At 35.3% G+C, this 25910-nt stretch overlaps 1 protein-coding gene across 1 annotated transcript in view; it reads left to right on the plus strand.

The window, feature by feature from the left end:
• VWDE (von Willebrand factor D and EGF domains) overlaps positions 1–25910 on the plus strand; it is a 64059-nt gene that overhangs the window by 11521 nt on the left and 26628 nt on the right. Inside the window, exons 7-17 of the mRNA XM_037046481.1 lie at positions 2689–2903; positions 3149–3222; positions 4571–4841; positions 7809–8017; positions 8167–9131; positions 11825–11961; positions 16350–16505; positions 16616–16720; positions 18480–18594; positions 20119–20369; positions 21847–22066. Coding sequence (XP_036902376.1) covers positions 2689–2903; positions 3149–3222; positions 4571–4841; positions 7809–8017; positions 8167–9131; positions 11825–11961; positions 16350–16505; positions 16616–16720; positions 18480–18594; positions 20119–20369; positions 21847–22066 — 2718 coding nt within the window. The remainder of the gene's footprint in view (positions 1–2688; positions 2904–3148; positions 3223–4570; positions 4842–7808; positions 8018–8166; positions 9132–11824; positions 11962–16349; positions 16506–16615; positions 16721–18479; positions 18595–20118; positions 20370–21846; positions 22067–25910) is intronic.

A 25910-nucleotide genomic window follows, 5' to 3' on the forward strand; every position in this document is an offset into this window, starting at 1 on the left:
TAACTAATGCTTTTTTAAACTCACTGAAGTGTTCTCATATAAGTCATTGTCTCATATAAGTCATTATAGGTTTACATCAAATTACAGCTTGATTATATTAATGACACTGAACCACATTTATGATTGCCAGAGCAATCTGTATTGAGTTCACATTTGCCCCTCCTGGGCTCAAAGTATAAATTTAAAAGAAAATAGCCCTGGCTGGGGTAGCTCAGTGGATTGAGCGCGGGCCTGCAAACCAAAGGATCATGGTTCGATTCCCAGTCACATGCCTAGGTTGCAGGCCAGTTCCCAACAGGGGACACACGAAAGGCAACCATACATTGATGTTTCTCTCCCTCTCTCCTTCCCTTCTCCTCTAAAGATAAATAAATAAAATCTTTAAAAAAATAAAATAAAATAATGAATAATATCCTCCTCCTGCTCCTTCTCCTTTTTCTCCTTCTCTTCATCCTCCTGTTTATTTTTCTCTCAACTTTGTTTTCAGGGATTGACGAACAAAGTGCTCTTTAAGATTTTCCAAATCATATCAAATGAGTGAGGGCCGATAAGTTTTGCTAAAAGTTCAAGCCTCTGCACCATGGATGTCATAATGCATTCTCTGTACTCTTCTCCCTAACATAAGCTTATGTTTAAAACCTTTAATTTTTTTTCTATTTAACTCATTAATTCTATAGACTGTACTTTACATGGCCACATGCATGCCACCGTCACAGCTATACACACCTGAGATCCTTCCACAGAAGAAGATAATAAGGGGACAAACCATGTGTGCCAGTTATAGGACTGACTGGGTTCATATTTGGGAGACCAAAATATGTTAAGAGATACATAATTTAAAATGTAACCTTTAAGAGAGATTATAATTCTGTTAGCACACATTTTCAGCATAAGAGATAGTATTTTATTTAGTAAACACACCAAATAAAATGTATCTAGGTCTTCATGACTATGTCATTCCTAATCAAATCAGGGAAACGAAAGGATAAAAATGCTTTGGGAGAGAGATAGTCTCATGGGAATGGTACACCCAGGAAAAGAGATGGTATGGAGGTCACAAGAGGAATCAAGAGGCTATTCCAACATACTGGACAGCAAACAGGTTGAGCAGACAATACCCAGTTACTCAGATTTCTGGAGCACCATGAGCAACTCTGTATTTTGAAATACAGCCCACAAATGTGAAATTAAACCCTCTGTCTCAGGCAGTTTTACACAGTTCTACTTCAATCTGCCTCTGAAAAGCATTATGCAAATTTTACTACAGTTTATGAGGCAGAAAAAGAAGAATGGTTACTGATATTTTCAAAATCATATTAGGCAAAGTTTCTTTCTGTTACAAATATACTTTAAACTATATTTGCATGCTCTCAATTCTTTCAACAAATCAAGCGTTGCTTATAGTGACATAAAACAGCCTGAATGTATTCTGTTATTTTAGAAGTTTACATGTTTTTATTCTTTGCCAATTAAATATAATTTTCTTTGTTTTTCCTGGAGAAAATTTTCTGGATTTTATTCTAGATATTAATCACCTCATAGAAACTTCTTTTGTGTATTTTCAGTACATCTCTACTTTCATTATAAAAAACTTGGTGTCTCCTAATCTAATTCTGCAAAGACTATATTGTTTTTTCACAGACTTAAAAGCAATATTTGGCCCTCATACCATAAACCAAGGAAAATTATGGCAGGGACCATATTGAAGCTGGATATATTCCATATTTACTTCAAGGAACAGTTTAAGAGTTTGGATGTTTCTGTTATTTGTATGTGCTTGATAAACATATATGTATTCCTAGGAAAATGCATGAAGAAAAGCTTTTTTTTCCCCCTGGAATTTTGAACTTAGTGCAGTCTACCTATGTCAGAGAAATATAATTTCAAACCTGAAAATGATGTGTGGAAAAAGAGTTTTTAATAACTTTCTTCCTCCTGATTCTCAGAAGGGTTTTTTAAATTATTAACTGTGTGTGTGAGCAAACTTTCTTTGTAGACAGTTGTTAGAGGATTCTATCCTTTTCTTTTCATTAGGCAAATTCCAAGAGTTCCTTTTCTTAGGTTACCATTTTCTTTCCAAATTCTTTTTTCTTACTCTTGGCTCCATAGGCAAGGAAGCACCTTGGGGTTCTGACTAGACTGGGATGTTTGAGAGGTAAAAAGAGGTCGAGAGTTTATTACTAGTGTGGAAGTACCTTAATTTGTTTTGATTTTTTTTATTTTTTAAAATGGTGAACACTATACCAATAATCATAGCTGCCGTTCAGTAGATGGGACATGAGTGCAAGCCCTAAGACATGTTAAGACAGCCTAGACCCAAGGCCCAATTCTCAGGAAGGAAAAAAATAAATTTATGCTACTTAGTGTTAAAATTATAACTTTTTTACAGAAGCAAAGACAGATTTTATATATTGCTTTTTGAATTTTATCCAATGCATATGGATTTAAAACTTTACTGGAAATCGTAATATTCATGTACAAATATATGTATATATTAAAAGCGACTATTTGTAAAGATCAGGTAGAGCTCAACAGCTCTGCTTTTATTTAAACAAAAATCACAACTGCATTATTTTAAGTAAGAAAACAAGAAAAATGTCTCAATTTAATGTTTCATATTAATCAACTGATCACATGCTTTGGTATATTTCACTAGGAAAATTTTCCATGTATTTTTTTAAAACACAGGTAAAGAACTAGGCTTCAATTTGGCACTATCTTCCTGTCACGTGGACCTTCGTCAGACATCACCCTGTGCTAACGGGACCTGCGGCCATGCCCTTGCGCACTACGCTGCCGTCACAGATTTTCTTCAAGACGGAGACAGAGTCACAGACGTTATAGTGGAACCTATAGTTAACGAGGATTTTCTGTGGAACAGCTACACTCCAGACAGCATTCAGGTTGATAAATCAAAAAAAATTCCTTTATAACTTAAGCTTTAAAAATATGTTTATTTTATCACTGTATCTTGAAAACTTTACATTTCAATTTTTTAAGTATTATTTCAATTTTTGAATGATTTTATTTTCAATAACTATGATAAAAATAATTAATTAAAAACTTATTGAAATCACTAAGCAATTTATTGGATATTACTAAAAAACAATTAATGATAATATTTACTGAAAATATTTTTACTTTTAAGATCAGAGTAAAGGATGTCCCAACTGCGTACTGCTATTCATTCACTGACCCACATATAATTACATTTGATGGCAGGTAATTTCCTCAAAGGTTTTTTCTTTTAATAGGTTGTGTTTCTTTTAAATTTTGTTGTTGTCTTTTAAAAAAATTATTGTATGTTATTATCTTTTAGTCCTATCCACTGAAAGATTAAAAGGAAGGGATTTATGAACATTACTGTATTGTTTCAGAATACTAATTTAAGCGGAATATTTTTTATTTAAAATCTAGTTTTTAGTGAATATATAGATTAGCAGTGAGGCTAAATTTGTAAAAATGAAAATTCTTACAAGATACTGATCTATTTATTTTTAATAATGATTAAATTACTTTCTCTAGATACATGTAATATATTGCATTTCTATGTGATACTGAAATAATCTTTAACATTTAAGGCAAGATGGTTAAACTAACATAATTATATGAAGATCTAATCACTTCTAATTCATGGCAAGGATACTCAAAGGAAAACCTATTGTAGATTATGAATACCTGGATGTTTGCCTCTGGAACTCAAAGTAAAATGTACAAATGATCAAAAAGTAAAATGTACTAATATCTGCATAGAAGGATTTAAATTTAGTTAGACTATTCTGGGGAATTTATGATTTTAAAATGTACCTAAAGAAAATAATATGAACACTTCATTCTTGAGTCAAATTTTTCTTCATGATGCAAGGTAATTTATTCTTTAAAAAAATTATAATGTGATCATTGTCAGTAAAATTGCTCAATATTAGCACACAGATGCAGATGCCCTCCAATAATAAATGATACTCCCAAAGTTTGAACAAGTGTGAAAAGTTATAGGAACAGATTCCACATGCAAGAACCCTTCATAGTTATCATTTAAAACTTAGATGTTTTAGAAGAAAAACCTCAGGAAAGCATAATGTTGACTAATTTAATATTATAATCCATCTAGATTAATTGTGCAACCACTAAGTGACAAACCATGTTCTAAGTGCTGGGAGGTATGGCAGTGATAAGACAAACATACTCTACCCTCATGGAGCTTTCCTTTGTAAAGATGAAGTAGATGCACACAGTTAATTAATAAATATATAGTCTATCTGAGAAAGAGAGGTATTACGAAGGAAATGAGAGCAAGGTGGAAGGAGAAAGCTGGAAGCAGAAGCTGACAGAAGTTGAAAGGGTAGTAAAATAATGGAGAGACTCAGGTGGCTATCACTACGTGCTTCCCTCAGTGCTCTACAAAGATATGTTCATGATATATATAAACCTATTAGAAATACAGATTTTTAATTCTTGCAGCAAAGCATATTGAATGCATATAAATAAATTTAACACACATTTTTCTTGTAACATACTACTGTGATATTTTATACCAATTCTTAACGAAATTGACTTTTGTTAATGATAGGGTATATGACAATTTCAAGACTGGGACGTTTGTGCTTTATAAGAGTATGTCACGTGATTTTGAAGTCCATGTACGTCAGTGGGACTGTGGAAGCCTTCATTATCCTGGGTCATGTAACTGCGGATTTGTTGCCAAAGAAGAAGGTGATGTAGTTACTTTCGATATGTGCGGAGGTCAGCTACGTGAATCACAGCCATATTTATTTGTAAAGAGCCGAGATGAAACCAGCAATGTCAAAATAAGTGAATCTTACCTTGGAAGAAAAGTCACAGTATGTATGATTGTTATTATTCTTTTTAAAAAGATGTTATTTATTGATTTATTTTTAGAGATGGGAGAAGGGAAGGAGAAAGAAAGGAAGAGAAACAATGTGTGGTTGCCTCTCACACACCCCGGACCAGGAACCTAGCCCACAACCCAGGCATGTGCCCTGATCAAGAATTGAACCAGCAACCCTTTGATTTCTGCTCAATCCATTGAGCCTCATCAGCCAGGGCCGTATGATTATTATTAAAATATAATTTTCTTTGTCTCTATAGATTTTGGGTTTATCCTGAACTTCTTTTCATTTCTATTATATTAAAAATGATCATTTTCAATATTACAATTTTTCCCAAGAAAATAACATTTAGATTAACACTGATCTTAAAAGGAATAAAATACTTTTCCATTGACCACACACAAACAGACACAATGGTTAAAATTTTGTCAAGTCTAAGCTTTCCTATTTAAGACTTGAATATAATTGTGTGGATTAGTCATAAAAATTATTTGTGACACTGCCTGATAAACAGTATATTAAATATTAAATATATAATTAAAATAAATATTCAGAAATAGCTAGTCAATTTTCAAAATATATGCAGATGGTTCTGCCTGAGGAATAGGCTGGTAGGTATATGGAAGAGATTAGAAAAACAAGAATATTGAAGATTATACAGTCTTTAATATTTTTAAATGATATTTCATATCTGTGAGCTATTTGTATTTTAAGATCATTTTCCTTTCGCCTTCCAGTAAAGTAAATTCCAGGTAAATAAAATTTAAATTGAACTGAAAGCAGTAGAAAATGAAGGTGAATGTTTTTGTAACATTGAGGTGAACAAGAATTTTTAGCATAACTGTATATATGTGATTTCCATCATCAAAAACCAAACTGTAAATCAAAAACTGGGAAAAATCTTTGCTATATATAAAAAACACAGTTAATACAGAAAACACTTATGCATCACTAATGTATAATCAGCCATTCAATTGTAAGGAGCAAGTAATATAAACAGGCAATTCATAAAAGAAATAAAATTGATAAATATATACAAAAGTTTAAATAACCAACAATATAAAAACTTCAACTTCACTAAAGTTGAAGTAATCAAAGAAACGCACACCACACATTTACCATACAATATTGGCAAGAATAAGTAGTACAGCCTTTCCAGAAAAAAAATTGTATACATATATATGAGGCATGTCTGGAAAAATTCTAACCATTGTTAATATAACAAGAATGGTTTTCATGACATCAATGTAATCTGGCAGCCAAGGAGAATGGACTGGAATGCACATGCATGAACAATGATGACTTCACTGCACTAGTCAGTGGGGGCAGCAGATGCCACTGAATGAACATGTGTACTATGTGGCTGTCACATTCAAAATGACTGAGTGAGCAGAGCAATGGATCTGCATCAAATTTTGCATTAAGCTGTACATTCCTCCACGGAAACTATTCAGATGATTCAGAAGGCCGCTGCTATGGGAAGCTGGTGACTGGCAGTTCATCACAGACAACATGCCTGCTCATACATCACATCTGGTGCAGAGTTTTTGGTAAAACATTAAATCACCCAGGTGACTCAGCCCCTACAAAGCTCAGATTTGGTGCCCTGTGACTTCTGGCTTTTCCTAAAACTAAAATCACCTTTAAAAGGGAAGAGATTCAGGAAAACACAACAGGACAATTAGAAGAACAGTGTTAGGTCCCAAGGTGCCTACTTTGAAAAGGACTGAGGTGTCACTGTCCTATGTATAATGTTTCTCATATCTTGTATCTTCTTCAATAAATGTCTCTGTTTTTCATATTATATTGCTGGATACTTTCTGGACAGACCTTGTCTCATATGTTTGTGTATGTATATGTGTGTGTATACATATGTATACACACACATATACATAAATTGAACCTATGCATGTCATTTTTAAGGAAGTTTTACTTCTGAAAACTTATAATAAAATAATCAAGGATGTGCAGAACTCAGTGATGTGCATAGCGTTTCCTTTTTTAAGAAGGAAAAGTTAACAAGGGATGAATAAAAGTGTTTAACCAAAACCCTAAATACAGTAGTGTCATATAATAGAACATTTTGTAGCCACAAAAATTTTGGAGAAGCTATGTACTTATTGACAGGAAAAGAAATTAATGACGTACAGGAGAAGTGTTCAAAGAATTTGTCCCAAGATCCTAACATTAGCTACCTCAGGTTGAATAGTAATTTGAGATTTGATTGCTTTTAAAACAATTTTCTGTCATGAACACCATTTTTCTTAAAAGAAGAAAATACAATTTTTAAATCTAAAGAAATTAAAAGTAGAAGTAGAGTTGGAAGAACAGACACACATGTTTTTTGGAGAGGTTCTCAATCCATGCATCCAAGTCCCTGATCTGGGAGTGTGACACTCCCCCAAGGAGGATCACAGTTAGATGACACAGCCCATTAGGATGACTCAACAACTCCCCTGCTTGCATTCCCAACTCCCCGAGCAATGTCCTGGTTATCATTTGGCTTGTGATTCTCTTGTATATTGGCAGCAAGAGAATGCTGATTAGGCATATGTAGCCTTCTGGAATTACATTTATATGTGTAAATCAATTACTCAGCAGTCTAGGTCAATATCAAATAATTACTATCAGAGACATTACATGGTAAATATTATTCTCAACATTTGTAGCTGTTGTAATTGTACAAAGTGCCTCACTTTAGTTTGCATATTTAAAGAAAAAAGTGCAAACAAAATGTCTACATAGAAGGATCAATGTGGAGATGAAATTTCAAGTCAGCAAAATGCAAAAAGCCATGATTTTGACATACAGCATTAGAAGGAAAAGTGTATAGTATAAGGAAAATCAGCATTTCATTTTTTGTTTATATTAATGGAATAAATTTGTTTCATATTCTTCAATAATAGTTTTTTCTTGGTCTATGAATATTATTTTAAACGACTTATTTCTGCATTTCAGATCTGGTTTTCTTCTGGAGCATTTATCCGTGCTGATCTTAGTGAATGGGGCATGAGTTTAACAGTCAGAGCCCCTAGTTCAGATTACAGAAGCACCTTGGGACTTTGTGGCACCTTTGATGAAAACCCTGAAAATGACTTCCATGACAAAAGTGGAGTCAAAATTGATCAAACTTTTAATAATTGTGTTGCTTTTATTAATGAATGGAGGTAAGAAAGTAAATTATTTTCACTGGTTATTGTATTAATATTTGACTTAAAATGAGTAGTGACTCAGCACTCTGCTTTTTTGGCAACACCTCACTGGGGAAAAATGTTTTTGTCCAAATTACTGTTCTTTTCTGTTTTCTATCTTCAAGGATTTTGCCAGGAAAAAGCATGTTTGACACAATGCCAACATCTCTTCCATCGTCTGGAAAACGACCCAGGCGTTGTAGCTGCTCCGTGGACAGCACTTCATTGTTTCCATCTTCTAATCATCTGGTCATTGGTTCTCAGTCTGACTTTGGTTCAGACTGTAGAGACTTCACACACATTGAATTTTCTTCCTTGATACCAGAACTAGACGTCACCTCCAAATACATTAAGTCAGAAGCTATTGTCCAAGGAATAAAGCAAACATCTCAAGAAGAAAATAATTGGAGTTTCTCTCAAGAAAAGAAGCACAAGAACCTAACCCAACTGGACTTCAATCTACAACTATATCCTGAGAATGAGAAACAAAACGCAACAAAACCTTCGGGCAATGGGACACACACGCAAGACCAGGCTACCCGCAGCCAAAAAACAGGGTGGCACCAGCCAAACAGATGGGAACGGCACAAGTTACATGAGTTGCTTCCTCTGTTGGCTTTCCAAAGTCTCAGCCATAGGGATCTAGAAGAGTTTACTTATTTTTTCCCTGAGGACCATACTGAGGATGTCCAGCAAGAGTCTGTCCCCACATGGCCCACACCCTCTGGCCTGACGGAATACAGCACCTTGGCCCTGTGTCAGCAGACTCTAGCCAACTCCACCTTAGGAAGGCACTGTCTCGCCTTTCTTGGCAAGAAACTAGACAGCGTTATAGATATGTGTGTTAAGGATGTTCTCCTAAAAGATGACCTTAGCTGGGCAGAAGCAGGGGTTGCCCTTTTAGAAAATGAATGTGAAAGGAGGATTTTGGAAGAGGGGAAATATAGCACAAAAGAATATGCCAAATCCATTGAAGACATCCTCTGGGCACTGAAGTGCCCCAATTTGTGCAGTGGCAATGGGCAGTGTATGCAGTGGGGATGTCTATGTTCCCCAGGTTTTAGTTCCTACGACTGCAGTGGCTCACATGGTAAGTGACACTCTCCAACCGCAATGTTGGGAATATTACTTGATTATGAAAATATCTTTGTTCTTTTAGCAGAGTTGTTCAGATAATGTAGGGGGAAAACAAATTATATTAAATAATATATTATTAATAATTTTCCAAAATGGTCACGACTTATTCAGAGTAAAAGCAGAAGCACTTATGCGATAGCCTATAAGGCACAATGTAATCTCTCACAGTGTCTGTAGAAACTCTTTCCTATTCTTATTGCCCTCACTCATTCCACTCCCCCACTTTGGTCTCTGTGCTCTTCCTTGAAAATGTGGGCTTCCCTTGACCTCAGGGGCTTGGCACACAGCTGGGCCCTCTACTGGCAGAGAATAAGTTTTTCTAGAACTCAAATTTAGTATTTTTTAAACACTGCATCTATAATGTTTTGCTAATTATACTAATTTGCTCAATTTTTTTCTCTAACCCATCTACATGGAACTATTTTCTCTCAAAACATTAGAGAAAGAAATTTTTGGAATCAATTTGATTTATCATCCAGTAAATCAATAACTCCTGATTTTCCTCCTACCCCTACCACTCTGTCCTTTCCCAACTACAGAATTGTCTATCTCACTAAATGCAAACTTTATTTCTCTAATTGCTCACATTAAAAATTGGAGATTAATTAAAAAGTCAAAATCGCTCATTTTGACTTTTTTTCTCTCATACCTGATGTGTAATCCATTTGCAAGTCCATTCATTAGCAAATCCATCTCTAGCTTCAAAAAATTGTATCTTTTTTCCTGCTATAAATTTAGTCCAAACCACCCTTATCTCTCGCCTGGATGATCGTTATATATTTTCTCAATATTGATGCTATTCAGCAGCTAAAGTGGTTCCTTTGAAATGTGTATCAGATCATATTCCTCTGCTTAAATCCCACTAATGGCTCTCCATCTCCTTCCAAGAAAAAGCCATAGTCTCTACTATGGCCTAGGAGAATAATCTGAGGCTCCTCTCTCATTGAAATCATTTACAATTCTTCGTGTAGCTCACTGCTCTCCAGTGGATGTTTGCTTATTCTCAGAGGCCAAGTCTGCCGCTGCCTCAGGACCTATGTACTTACAGATACCTCTAACTGAACCATTCCTCCACCACATGTCTCTTTGTTCAAACATCAAATTACAAGAGGACCCTTTCATCGTCATTCAGAATGAAGTACATTTTCTAACATAACCTTCTAGCCTTTGTCTCTTTTAATATAGTTAACATACTTTTTCTCCATAGATATGAATGTAATATACTTTAATTTTAATAGATTTATGTAATGTAGTACTTTATTTTTTCACTTATTTCTTATCTTCTCATATTATAAGTTATATGAAGGCAGGAACTTTATTTTGTTCATTGCTACATCCTCAATACCTAGAATAATACCAGAAAAATAGAAGTTGCTCAGCAATCATTTGTTGAATATATGAAAGAATAAACTAACATTAAAATTATGAATACAGTTAGGATTCTGAGTACACATAACATAATTTTGTATCCTATTGCTAGTAAAGTTATATTAGCTTAGACTTTGCCAGTCCTTAGACAAAANTATCTTCTCATATTATAAGTTACATGAAGGCAGAAACTTTATTTTGTTCATTGCTACATCCTCAATACCTAGAATAATACCAGAAAAATAGAAGTTGCTCAGCAATCATTTGTTGAATATATGAAAGAATAAACTAACATTAAAATTATGAATACAGTTAGGATTCTGAGTACACATAACATAATTTTGTATCCTATTGCTAGTAAAGTTATATTAGCTTAGACTTTGCCAGTCCTTAGACAAAAGGCTCAGTTACTTTCACCTAACTGCATTTATCTATTTTGACAACTGGATCCTGCTTGTATAGATAATATGCGATCTTACCAAGAACAGAGGTATAACCATATGAAGGTCAATTAATTCTGACTACGGGAAGAAATTTTTTATTCTATGGCTGAGAGGTACACCTAAGAGTATGGTTGTATGTAGTACAGCAATAATACACAAAAACATCAACCATAGTAGAATGGCAGCAGACATGAATTTTGGGAATTCTTCCTAAGCTTAAAATAAGGATTTAAAAATTTTAATATACTACATTGCTAACTACACTATTTTATTACAAAAGTATTTTTCCTATAACCCATCTCTGTGGCACAAACCAAAATGGCAAAATCAAAACATAGGCCATTGTAACAGTAATTTCTCAATACTTGCCCTTTATTGACATTAACATTAATTAAACTTGTATATTTTAGGGAATGATAGAGTCTGGAATAATATTTTTATTGGTTTGATAGTAGATAACATTTTTTAAAATATCAGATCACTCTTAACTTTTAATAGTTTAATTATTGCCCTGAGTAATATTTGGAAGCCTTTAAAATATTATTTTACATTTTTTTAAAATTTGGACTTTAAAAGTAATTCATTTTAATCTAAAATTATGTCTTATTTTGTTATTATATTTTCCAAAGACAAGGCCCCTGAGATTATAGAACTTGAGAACACTGGCTTCTGCAATGTCCGAAAATACAAAATATTATTATTAAAAATATTACAAAATATTATTAAATATTGTTAATATTAAAATATTATTTTACATTTTTTTTAAATTTGGACTTTAAAACTGATTCGTTTTAATCTAAAAATATGTCTTATTTTGTTATTATATTTTCCAAAGACAAGGCCCCTGAGATTATAGAACTTGAGAACGCTGGCTTCTGCAATGTCCGAAAGTACAACTGCACGGCGGTGAGAGTTTTCGGTCAGGGCTTCAAAGAATCACCTTCATTTAAATGTGAAGTTGCTAAACTGCAGGTATGTTAATCACAGAGTTGAAAAACAAGTTTATGAGTTGTTCAGATTAATTTTATTTTGGATTCATTTGGTGTGTCAATAATCAACACAATCCCCAAGTATGTCATAGCCACATATGAGCAGGAAAGTGATTACGTTGCCTAGTCTTTACATTTTTATATGTTAACTCTATTTAACTACTCTATATAATTTTTATTGAAGTATTGGCTCACTTTTCACTTATATTAAGAAATTGGGGCCTGGCTGGTGTAGCTCAGTGGATTGAGCGCGGGCCTGCAAACCACACGATCTAGGTTCGATTCCCAGTCAGGGCACATGCCTGGGTTGCAGGCCAGTTCCCAGCAGGGGACTCACGAGAGGCAACCATACATTGATATTCTCTCTTTTTCTCCTTCTCTTCCTCTCTAAAGATAAATAAATTTTTTAAAAAATTGAAAGAACATCAGGGTTGATATGTAAGCTTCTCTATTTCTTACAGTGTAAAAACATGAAGAATGGTTTTAATTTAAGACTTCCTGCATTAATGATAGGTTATACAAAAGAAACAACTCCATTTGCAAACCACTCAACCTTTATATTTCCCTTACTGTGAATTTCACACTGGAAAATATAAATTGTGAGGCTACACAAGATGGACATGATCACTCAGTTTGAATATTGGTATATCGAATTGCATATTATTTTTAATGATTTGTATAGTTTTATTTTTCTTTTTTAAAATATATTTTATTGATTATGCCATTACAGTTGTCCCTTTCCCCCTTCACTCCCCTCCACTTTGCACAGCCCTCCCCCACCATTCCCCCCCTTTCGTTCATGTCCATATGTCACAAGTTCTTTAGATTCTGTATTTCCCATAGTATTCCTGCCCTCCCCCCTGTCTATTTTCTACCTACTGTCTATGCTACTTATTCTCTGTACCTTCTCCCCCCTTCTCCTCCTCCCACTCCCCTCTTGCTAACCCTCCATATGATCTCCATTTCTATGGTTCCACTCACGATCTAGCGGGAATTTTATTTTAAGGAAAGCTCTTTGAATTTCTAAAATATGATTTGCTGAAAACTTAAAACAGCAAATCATATTTTAATATTATTTTTACTTTTTCTCCAAAATGATGAAGTCAAATGTGATCATGAGACTGAAAATTTACAGGAGGAAATAAGTTTGGTACGTGTTTTTCAAGTATTTATACTTAAAAAGTATGGTTATCTCAAGATTTTATAAGTATAATTTTTCTAAATGAGTCATGAAATATTTTAATGCCAATGAAATAACAAGACACAATAGTAATATAATGTATCTATAAATGTATTCACGTCAGTGAATATCACTCAGGTGAGCAGACAGTTTATTTTTCTTGGTAAAATAAATCAAATGGCACCACTCTACTATTCAGTGATTTGCCAAGAGAGAATTTTATAGGTTTATATTCTTTTGGAAAGTATACTTTGCACTTCCTCTTAGACATATTTGCTCTGATATTTTTTCTCAGACAATAGCTCTCCTCCAAACATCTGATAAAGAGAGTAGAGTCTGGAATTTTCTAGCACACTATACAGAGCTACAGAAAGAAACATATGTTCACTAGTCAAAACCAAACAGATCAGCTATTTTCTTTTGCATCCTGTTCATAGTTTTTATGTATTTCATTTGTAATGCAGTTAGGATTATTTTTAAACATTTGTATTCCACTGTTTTACTTTTTTTATTGTTCTTCAAGTACGATTGTCTCCATTCCCCCCCATCCCAGCCATCCACACTTCCCACCCTTGATCCTACCTACCTTTGGTTTTGTCCATACATCCTTTATATATGTTCCTGGAAACCCTTCCCTTTTTCCCCCGAATTATCCACTCCCACCTCCCCTCTGGTTACTGTCAGTTTGTTCTTTATTTCCATGTCTCTGGTTATATTTTGCTTGCTTGTTTGTTTTGTTGGTTAGGTTCCATTTCTGGGTGAAATCACATGGTATTTGTCTTTCACCCCCTGGCTTATTTCCCTTAGTATAATGCTCTCCAGTTCCATCTTGAATTTCCTCCACACTCTAGTTGATTTTAGTAATTTGCTTACTTGGAAGGTATGAAAAATATTATCATGGTTCTAAGAGTTGGTGTCATACAAAAGGTGGACACAGAGGATGTCCCTGTCTTCTCATCCCTACCTGCCTCTTTCCATTGCCCTGTCATTCCATCCCATTCCCATCCATCCCTGGAAGGTATCCATTCTTAATATCTCCTGGTACAGTCTTATTGTTTTCTTTTGTATCAATACTAAGGCAAAAAAGCATCTGTAAGATACATCCCTTCTCTTTTACATGAAGGGTAGCATATTATAGATGCTTTTTTCTACCTCTGCAGTAGTAATTTTAAATAACTTTGCGGCTAAAGATTAAATGGCACAATCATTTCCTTTACTCCCTCCTAGAAAAACAGCCAGGCCTCTACAGAATCTCTTTTTAAATTAGTTAAGGGGTTAAATTCAAGTTGTTATCCTGGAAATGAATGCTACATCATGATCTGGCTCTTGACTATTTTTGAAGGCTTGGACCTCCTTGCACGTGCACTAACATCCCATGTTGATCATCGCATCCCTGTCCTTTGAGTGCTAGTCCCTGCAGCCAGGCCAAGTCACACTCTCCATTTCTGCTCTCAGTGTCCATGGAATCTCTGTTCTTTACTTTCAGGAGGAAAAGTATCGTTTCCTTTTCTAAGTCTTCTTTGATCGTGCTGGTTAGATGTAGTATCTTCTTTCTCTGTCATTATACCTTCATTTTAAAATTTTGGTTATAGCAATAATAAAAATAGTTTGTCATTTCCTGTATTATCTCTTTTCATAAGGCCATCCCCAGCATATATAATTATTCACAAAATATTAATAAATAGAAACGAAAGAAAACCCTATTTATTCTCATTTTGGATAAGCTCCTCCAAACAGGGGGATGGAAATAATCCCTGTACTCCCAGTCATTGGCCAGAGTCTTACTTCAACACACAAAAGCTAAAGAGTGTGTTGATTCAAGTGTTGATACCCATCCTATCTAAGTGTTGATAGCAAGACTACCCTCAAGACATTGCTGTCAATCTCCCTCTGCTAGAGGGAAACTACTGATATATATCTGATAGGCCAGACTCTATATCCCCCTTAACTGTGGAAATTTGTACTGAGACCCACTCTCAATGATCAAATCTTTAGCGAGATAGTTTCTACTAGCCACAGTTTAACATGGTCTTGCATTTCCTACCTTTCCCTACTGACCTGCAACATTGGAGCATCAGCAAATTCTGTGAACATTTCTGAGTGATTGAAATGCATTCTATAGCCATAAATTTTTTAAAAGTCTAAATCTAAAGTTTGGGATTTAAATAAATCCTTTTAGTTTTCTATGTAGTTATCAGTACCCAGAAAATTGTATGGGCTTTTCTTCTTTAGACACCAATGCATTTCCAACACTAAAAAATAATATTTAATGTGTAGGTTAAGCATGATGTACCATTGAATTATTAAATAGGGTGAATTAGCTAGAACTTATTTAATTTCAAGTTACATAAATTCATTTGAGCTAATCTGAGCAAAATGATGTTTATCATGACAACAATGTTTCTGTCAGAACCAAGGATGCACTGAATAGCTGAATCGTCAGGGAAAAACTTGAACTTGGGACTTGACCACTGTGAAGATTCAGAATGAGTGCATTTGTATGTGTGTGAGGTATCTGTCTTCTCAATTCTGCTTGTCTCTGTATCTGAGCTTTGTTTTTCCCTTTTACTAGATACTGGCTTTCTCCACGTAGTGGAAAACATGGCCACCAACAGCTCCATAGGTTGGTATCTTGCTACTCAGGCCATCAGAGGTGGACTGGCCCAACACCCTCCAGTACAATTTAAAAATATCCCAAGTAATCTAAGCATTGGTTCAGCTTAAGTTCACCTCTGGAGCAGTCAAGTGTAGTTAGGGTGGTGACTCATATAAGAGAATGAGAGGTCCTGTAGGAACCAGTCAGCGGAGGATCAAATGGACAGTTTCAAGTGAAGTAGAAAGTGAGGGACTTTCAGGAGAAATGATGAAGTTTGTGGTCAGAAAATTAGTCCATTTTGTGTCCATTACATAGTCAAGTGGGCTTCCTTTTGCTAAAATAGTTATTACACAGTAATCCATTATATATGGCCAATATGAGTAACTACTTTGATTTGGACTGAAGGAATGTGTGAGGGATTAGAGGCAGTTTACATCAAAAGAAGATGTATACATTTTTTATTTTTCTGAAACTATCACTGTCACTTTTGTTATTCATTATACATTCCATTATACCAGGCATGTATTTTTAAATTTGTCTTTTGATTAGCAAAGTATCTCCAAAGAAGTTCATTAGTTTCTCATTATGCCTGCAGTATAATAGCAGTAAATGGGTCCCTGGAGAAGCCGTCCCTGCGCATACTGTTTTCCGAAATAGCAGAACTGTGGACTGTCAGCTGCCGGCTGAGGGTCAGCAACCTGGTACCGTGGATGCCAGGGGTGAGAAACCAATTGCAAAGTGGCAGTTAAAGGTAAAAAGAAAATATATTCTCATAGTTATAATTAAAGTAAATATATATTGATTTTATGATTTATGAAGCTATATTTAGATAAGTTACCTTATTACAGAACTATCTTACAGGTATCTAATGATGGTTACAGGTTCAGTAACCCCAAAATAATGATAATATATGATGGGGCTTGTCAAGTTTGTGGTCTCTATGGAAAGGACTCATGTACTACAAAGGTATGTACCTTTTCACTTAATTTCATACTTTTCATCGTAGGTGTTTTCATTTCCCAAAATGTAGCTTTTGAACTTTCATATCAGAAATACTAATATAGAAACTCCTCTTCAGGTTTATACAAGATTAATTAAAATTGTTACTCTGCCCATAACCCTTGTTTTAAATGGCAAGAGGGACGTTTCTACCTTTAACATTTTAAAGTGGCAGGTTATTTATTCCTAAAAAATCAAAAGAGGAGGTTCAGATTAAATTTTCCCTCCTTCATAACTTGTTTTTAAAGTAATAATGATTATCTAGTAACATAGTGCTTCATGGTTACCTAATGATCTTTGTGGCAAGTGACATGCATTTGTGTAGGGTTTATAAAAAATATATAAGACTGGCACTTTTACAGGGAATTTTTTATGACAACTAAGCTCAATGAACCATGAGAATGCCCACCACTTGAGGGGGTAAAGAGCCGCACAGCCTGCCCCCACTCCCCACACCACTCCTTCTTACCCGGTCTACCGGGCTTATCAACAGGTCTCTCCCATGTCCACTGCTGATGTAACATGCCATGCATCTAATACTTGGATCTGACATCATTTGGCTCCCAAAACTGAGGAGCAGATCAAATACTATTTTTGTATATGGAAATTAAAAGTATTAGTATTTTAACATTTAATTTTTTTCCTTGAGATTATCAAGCTGATCATATCAATAAGAAGTTTCTGTTTTTGAGAAGTTGTTTGATTTATGTTTCCCTCAAATATTTTATTCCTACATATCCTAAAAGAAGTACTTTTGAAATGTTTTTTGGATGTTTTATCCTCTTGGGCTTTCTTGTTTTTATTTTTGTGCAATGTTCTGAGGGATGTCCAAGGAGATTTTCTAAAGAAAGCTAAATTTATATACACTAAACAAAATGTGGTCTTCTTCCAAGGTTAAAAATTATTGCTATATTTAATATTATTTCTGTGCATGCCAGCATCTCTTTTCACTATTTTGTGTAATATCCACTGTGATGTGTGGATAATTATGCTAGAGGCCTTGTCTAGTTTTGCTGTGTTCTCAGAACACAGTGGGCTCCTAGAAGAAAAGAGGATAACTATAAACAAATGTGATTCTATAAGATGTTCTGAGGAAAAAATTGTTTTTAATAAATAAAGCACTTCCAGCATGCAAAAGACAACGAGGAAAACAGATCTTCTTCCATGTTATTTATAAACTACGTTGTAATTCTGCACAGAGATACAACTATATGCATTCCCTTATTCCCTCTGTATTAATGCATTCCATAAGCATTAATACAATGGAAATTAACTGTTTTCTAGCATGCATTTATGACTAGGGGATATGAAAAAATATTTCATCAAAAGATTTAAAATGTATCAATGGGTGTAGCTCAGTGGATTGAGCACGGGCCTGCGAACCAGAGGATCGCGGTTCGATTTCCAGTCAGGGCACATGCCTGGGTTGCAGGCTAGTTCCCTGCAGGCCAACTCCCAGCAGGGGACGCACAAAAGGCAACCATACATTGATGTTTCTCTCCCTCTCTCCTTCCCCTCTAAAGATAAATAAATAAATAAAATCTTTTAAAAAATAAATAAAAATAAAATGCTCTAAAAAATAAAAAAATAAAAATAAATGTATCAATGGAATCATCAATGTGTATGCTGCTATTCTTCTTTGTACAGTTTACTCTCCTTAATACTAACTGTTGCTGTATTTTGATCAGTGTTGTCCTTTTTAAAATTAAAATTTTTTTTCCATTAGGAAAATGTTTGCATTATTGATGGACTCTGCTACACTGATGGGGATAAAAATCCTACCAGATCTTGTTTGATTTGTAGAACTAAAATTTCAAAATTTACTTGGTCATTTTTAGAAAGTAAGTTATTTTTTATTAATCTAAATATTTCCTGTACAAGATATTTTAAGTGATTTTTAAACCACAAGTTATATAAATGTGCTTAAGATGTACATTGTATTTAACTTCTTTCCCAACTGCACAAATTACTTTGCTAGAAGAATATATAAGATTAATTGCTTTTATTTTGTGTGATCTCAGTGATTATGTTACAATAGGATATGGGCTTTTATTTTAATATTTGATAAGGAAAGCAAATGTGAAATATTAATGGAAGAAATGGGACGAGTTAATACAGCTGCACACAATTTGTACAAGTCAAATAACTACTAGCAAAATGCTCTCAAGCACTAAGAACACAAAAATGTTCATCAGTAAAACTCAGTGGGTTTAGTGGAAAGAGATCATTATTTTGACACCAAAGGTTTCCACATATCCTACAATAAGGGTTAACTCTTTTTAGTTTTGTGACATGGCATTTAACATTAACCATTTAAGTTCCAACTGCCATGCACTCATCACCTGTTAAATAAGATTATCTGGACTTGATAATCTATAAATTGGCTTCCTGGTCTCACTATTCTGTGACTCTCTGAACATAATACTGGGCAAATAATTTCTGGATTCTTTGTTCCACCCCAAAATACCCTAAATTATAGTCATGAACCATATAATTTCTTCACTTCCCTAAACTCAGCTGTGTGATTCTACACTGGCATTCTTCACATTCTTCTTCCTTAGTCAAAAGACCAGCCATCCTAAGACACAAAATATAATTACTCCCTGGCCCCATGTAATTTTATGTACAGGGGTCCTAAAACCTTATATTTCTACATGCTTCATAATATTAGTATATATGTTATTGCATGTGCAAATTTCATTACTGTATCAGACCATATGTCACATGATTCATCGTTCAGATGCAAGGTTCATGGGGTATTATGGGAAGACAATGAAAAGTTGGTGAAGAATTTAGTGCAAGAAATAAGGTGAAACAATATAACTTCTGAGTTGCTGTCTTTATTTTTAATGGCTTTGGTATGACTAGTTCATAATAGACTCACAGTGTTCAAAGATATGACAGGTCCGTAAATATTATCTGTTTCAAACCCTTTGTATTGAGGGTGAGGAAATTAAAACCAGTAAATTGTATAAGGACATATATTCAAGGGCAGAATGGGGGCCAGAACTACAACGTCTTGGCATCAGGGCTTCATTAATGCAACCAAAGTGTCTGTGCCCAATGTAATGAAATGCAATTATTCTATCTACTAAGTCTGTCTGGGTGATGAAAATGTATGTTATGCTACATTCAAAATGTTTTCAAACTGTTATAGCAAAGCTTAAAGTTGGTACCTGTCAGTTACTTTTACATCTAAGTATGGAACTGAATTTATTCAGAATGTTTAAAAAAGTGAAGATAGGTAATAGACATTTCAAGAGTTCAAACTTTACCAAAATGTTTGTCTCAGTGGGTTCTTTGTATCACACTTTTCCTCTTGCTTGTCTACACAGGTACAAAAATGAGTATTTTCTCTGTTACAGACAACCAACCCCCAGTGATTCAAATACAGCAAGACAAATTACAGACATTTTATGGGGAAAACTTTGAGTACCAGCTCATGGCCTTCGATCCAGAAGGCTCTGACATCCATTTTACCATGGACTCTGGACCTGAAGGAGCAAATGTTTCCTCTGCAGGACTCCTTAAGTGGAAAGCAGAGTCACAAACTCCCCGGCCATTTACTCTACACCTTAGTGATGACTGCAATGCTGAAACTAAAGTCACAATTGAGGTATTATATATAACTGTATAAATGAGACTCAATTAACAAAATTTAAAAATTTACTATTAATTAAAGATATAATTTATATTCTTAATTCATTAAGAGTAACTAAACTCTTAAACATTTTATGGGAAATTAAACTGCCAAAATTTTGACTATTTTTGTAAGAATTTAAAACCTTACACAGACTCTCAAGTCTAGAGCACAGATCTAAGTTACTGACTCCTAGAATATTTTCAACACTTAACTGTGACAAGGATAGAGAACTCATTCATGTCCATCTTCGAGAAAGATCTGTGATTAACCTAAGATTGATACCTGTCAGCAAAAAGTCACTGACATCAATCTAATGCCAACAGGAGTTCCAATCTGCAGTGTGGTAAAAGGACAAACTATTCAAGTAAACAGTTTGCAAACCAGGAAGACAGCCTTGAGAAGAAACTGCAAGTGCTCCGTCAAAACAAAGGGAAGGCTTTTAGAAAGAAAGTTCTCACTCTGGTCCCTGATTGGTTCATTTCAATGCCAATAAGGAATCTAAATACGCTGGGTCTGACTGGTCCAAATAGCACTGTTTTGCTTGGTCAGAATGGTGTATTCTGATTGTTCACTATGAAGCTGTTCTGAATGGTCAGTAAAGATGCAAATGAGGATATGGCTGTGCAGTTTTGATTGAACAGGGCAGGTCTCAGCCCACTGATTGAAAGACATTCCAGGAACTCCCTTCTAAGGGTTAGTACAAATGCCAGGAACACAGTGCAAGAGGCTAGAAACTCAGTCTATAAATTTTTCCCTGGAATGCAGTGTGCACAGAGACCTCCACCCACAATGGCACCTATACTCTGGCCATGAATTTGAGTCCAATTAACCACAAGGAGCCCTTCTTGGAAGGTTATTCCATCTCAGGGTTATCATACCTTCTTCCTTCCGGTGAAGAAATTTTAGATGTTGAATTATAAATCAAAAGTGTAAAGATAAGATTTTAAATAATTAATGTGAGTCATATTTCTCATTTGATGATTGTTTTCACCATATTAGTCATAAGCTCCCAATATTGTTTTGTGTGTGTGTGCTCTGTATGCACTCCAAACGTGGGACACACTTTCACACAGAAGCACTGTTGTGAAGGGCAGTTTGTACTATGCCATGGTGACCATGGTAATCAAATAATTGTTTACTCTCCAGGTTGAGGACTAACTACTTTTCGCCTTAAAGTTCTTTTTCTTGCTTACATTACTGAAATCAATCATGTAACATTTTAAAAAGTATTTTTAGTATTTATATTTTGGCTATGCCCTTGAGAATGATCATAATTGCCTTATTAAACTATTTTAAATACTATTGTATATTAAATATACATATATTTGCAAAAATGCATGATCTGGTCCTACTTGTATACAAATAGGCCTTCCTATCATAATTTCTGGGACATAGACTGAAGATCACTTCATTGCAAATAAAGCATTTTTTTTGTTTGTTTCTTTTTCAGTTGACTGTGAAGTCTTGTGATTGCTTGAATGGTGGAAAATGTGTGTCTGATATTAACTTTCCTCTAGGAAGTGGAGCATACCAGTGTGTCTGCTTGCCTGGTTTCCAGGGCAGTCTTTGTGAACTGGATGTCACTCAGTGCCAATCAAACCCCTGTGGACTTGGCAGATGCGTTAGTGGTTTTCACGGTTATTCCTGTGATTGTCCACCTGAGCTCAAAGGTAAGTATGGGTTCCTCATAAACCAATTAGTATATGAACAAATAAAAAAGGAAAGCTCCTTGGAACCTTCATCTACAGGTTACTCAATCAAATGTATGATCCTAAAGATTTTTATACACATTTTAAAATTGTAGTAAAAGTCATCACAAATGCATTTGTTATCCATATCTCTTTATTGTAAATTGATTATACATGCATTCTTACATTTTTGCCCATTTTTATAATTTTGATAGAAGTACTCTATTTTTACACTGTGTTTTGCAGCTTTCTAAACAATATCTGGTAGGTAGAAATACATTAAAATGTATCACTATTGAAATACAATATGGAAGAAGAAATAAATCTGCCATGCAAAATATAAAAAGTAGACTTCCGCCAAGATGGAGGCATAGGTGGAAACACTGTGCCTTCTCCCACAACCAAGTTTGAATACAACAAAGTTTTGGAGAAACAAAGACACAACCAAAGGACAGAAAATTGAATTATACGGAAGTCTGACTACATCTAACCGTTCAACGGGGACGGTAAGAGGGGCGGAGCCAACAGCGAGCAGGGTCGGGCAGGACAGGGCCCCCGACCCAGGCGCGCAGGCAGCCGGAATCAGTTGGGGTGCGGGGCAGACCGCGGGCGCATATTCGCGCACAGTGAGACAGACCACGCAGGCCCCAGGGGGCGAGGGCTGACGGCGGTGGCACACTCTCGTGCAGTGGGACGAAACGCGTGGGCCCGGTGACGGAAGCAACTGCAGCACCAGTGAGGGCCGTGGCAGCAGGCTGCAGACAGGACGCCATAGCCCCTCTTTGACCCCGCCCCCACATACAGCGTCACAACCCAGCGACTTAGTTGCCCTATTCTAGTGAACACTTTAGGGCTCTGATCCTGCTATGGAACAGACACGAACAACCCGAAAGATGGCGCAAGAAGAACTCAAAGTCCCAGAGCCAATAACTCTAAGGGACCAACAGATTTCCAGCCTCTCAGAAGCACAATTTAAAACACTATTTATCAGGATGCTCACAGAATTGGTAGAGTACAGTCACAAATTAGAGGAACATATGAAGGCTAAACTAATTGAAATGAAGGGAGATGTCCAGGAAACCAATAGCGATGGAAAGGAAAATGGGACTCAAATCAATGGAATGGACCAGAAGGAAGAACGAAACATCCAACCAGAAAGGAATGAAGAAATGAGAATTCAACAAAATGAGGAGAGGCTTAGGAACCTCCAGGACATCTTTAAACGTTCCAACATCCGAATTATAGGGGTACCAGAAGGGGGAAAGAAACAGCCACGAGTGGAAAACATATTTGAACAAATAATAAAGGAGAACTTCCCCAGTCTGGCAAAGGAAATAGACTTCCAGGAAATCCAGGAAGCTCAGAGAGTGCCAAAGAAGTCGGACCCAAGAAGGAACACACCAAGGCACATCATCATTACATTAGCCAAGACCAAAATGAAGGAGAGAATCCTAGAAGCAGCAAGGGATAAGGGGACAGTCACCTACAAAGGAGTACCCATCAGACTGTCAGCGGATTTCTCAAAAGAGACCTTACAGGCAAGAAGGGGCTGGAAAGAAGTATTCCAAGTCATGAAATCCAAAGACCTACAGCCAAGATTGCTTTATCCAGCAAAGCTTTCATTTAGAATGGAAGGACAGATAAAGTACTTCTCAGACAAGGTCAAGTTCAAGGAGTTCGTCATCAACAAGCCCTTATTATATGAAATGCTAAAGGGACTTATATAAGAAAAAGAAGATGAAAAATATGAGCAGTGAAAGGACAGCAAACACACAGTTATTAACAACCACACCTAAAACAAAAGCAAACCAAGAGGACAGCTAGATCAGGAGTGGAACCATAGAAATGAAGAACACATGGAGGGTTAGAAACAGGGGGGTGGGAGGGGGAGAAGGGGGGAGAAGGCACAGAAAATAGCATAGATGGTAGGTAGAAAATAGATAGGGGGGAGGGCGAGAATAGTGGGGGAAATATAGAATCCAAAGAACTTGAGACACGTGGTTATAAACTAAGGGGGGGAGAGTGGTGGGGGAGGGAGGGTGCGGGTGGAGGGGAATGAAGGGGGGGAGTAGAACAACTGTAATGGTATAATCAATAAAATATATTTTAAAAAAAACAAAATATAAAAAGTATCATTTAAGAGGTTTTATTCATATAATTATTTAGAAATATCATGGTATAGAGTTAAAATCTAGCAAAATGTTGACACATTTGTTAACTCATTAGTTGTCCTAAAATATCTGATTCCAGAAATCCCAAATAAGTATATGACTGATAACCTTTAACTTTCCAAGGCTTTCTAAACATTCATACCAATGTTTTCTTTAATTTAAATAGATGTACTACTAAATAAGTGAATACAAAGTTGTTAAGCTGATATTTTTTGAAAAATATTTAGGTGCTTTTTAAATCCTCTTTAGCTTTTTAAAATAACAATTGTATCATTTTGGATTATTATGCTACAAACTTACAAAACTACATTTGAAAAAATTCAAATGGTTATTGCTTCATGAATTTTTACAATAACAGAAGTTATCATCCATTAATTACTGTGAATTTATTCACTTAAAGAAGTTGCTAACATTTTAAAGAGAAACACTTCACCTCAAAAATTTTTATTGAGGAAAGACTATCCTAGCATATAGTAATATTTTCATGGATTTCACAGCCAGTGCAATAACTGGACTAAATAAGCTGTCCTTAAGCTAAGCTGACAATCATTCTAATAATTGTTTTTTTTAATCACCAAGTTTTTAAACAAAGTTCAAATTGCTACTATAACATGGTAAATTTTTGCCTTAAAATATTGACTTCTAAAGTCTCCTTATTTATAGAAAGATCTTATGTAATTGAAGGGCCTGGCTTAAGGGTAAATAGAATCTAATTAATAACTTTATGTCTCATATAGTAAATTTTTAAAAACAGTACACTTCTCTTAATATGTGACAACTTTCTGGGGGTTAGGAGGACACCCATAAAGAGTAAAATAATTCAAATAATGAGCACTTAATTGGTCATATATTGGTTTTCAAATTAAATAATTTGAACTCTCGATTTATATTTCATTTAGGCAAAAACTGCCAGGAGGATGTTAATGAGTGTGACTCTAGACCGTGCTTTCTGGGGGTAGAATGCTTCAACACCTTTGCTTCCTATCGCTGTGGTTCATGTCCTGAAGGATTTCATGGTGATGGAAAAATATGTCATGGTAAAGTCTCTATTCTCTGCCACACAATGTTTTTTGCTGAATTTAATTAATTCAAATCACTTGGTTTCATTCTCCCTTTTAGTCCTGCATTTACTTAGTATATGTGCATTAACTGCCATGCTTTAAGTTAGACGCAGGAAATGCAAAATTACAAGGGTGGGGCAAAAAGAGGTTTACAGTTGTGAACATGCAAAAGACAATGTAATCTTTTTTTTTTAATTTTATGTATTTATTTTTAGAGGGGAAGGGAAGGAGAGAGGGAGAGAAATATCAGTGTATGGTTGCCTCTGCCGGGGACACACAATGTATTGTGTGTCCCCTGCCAGGAACTGGCCTGCAACCCAGGCATGTGCCCTGACTGGGAATCGAACTGCGATCCTCTAGTTCGCAGGCCCGCGCTCAATCCACTGAGCTACACCAGCCAGGGCTGAAAAGACAATGTATTCTTGTTATTATGTATTATTGTATTATTTTCTATACAAACAACCGTAAACCTATGTTTGCCCCTCACATATATTTCCTCTGTCCTACTAAGTCTAATAGCAGGGAATATGAAATGTAATCACATAATTCAACATGGTGCTGTCTTTTCAAAAATTTTAAACATTTTTAAAGATT

Source organism: Sturnira hondurensis, unplaced genomic scaffold (genome assembly GCF_014824575.4).
Source record: "Sturnira hondurensis isolate 20B ecotype Veracruz unplaced genomic scaffold, ASM1482457v3 Scaffold0005252, whole genome shotgun sequence".
In the NCBI taxonomy this organism is placed as follows: Eukaryota; Metazoa; Chordata; class Mammalia; order Chiroptera; family Phyllostomidae; genus Sturnira; species Sturnira hondurensis.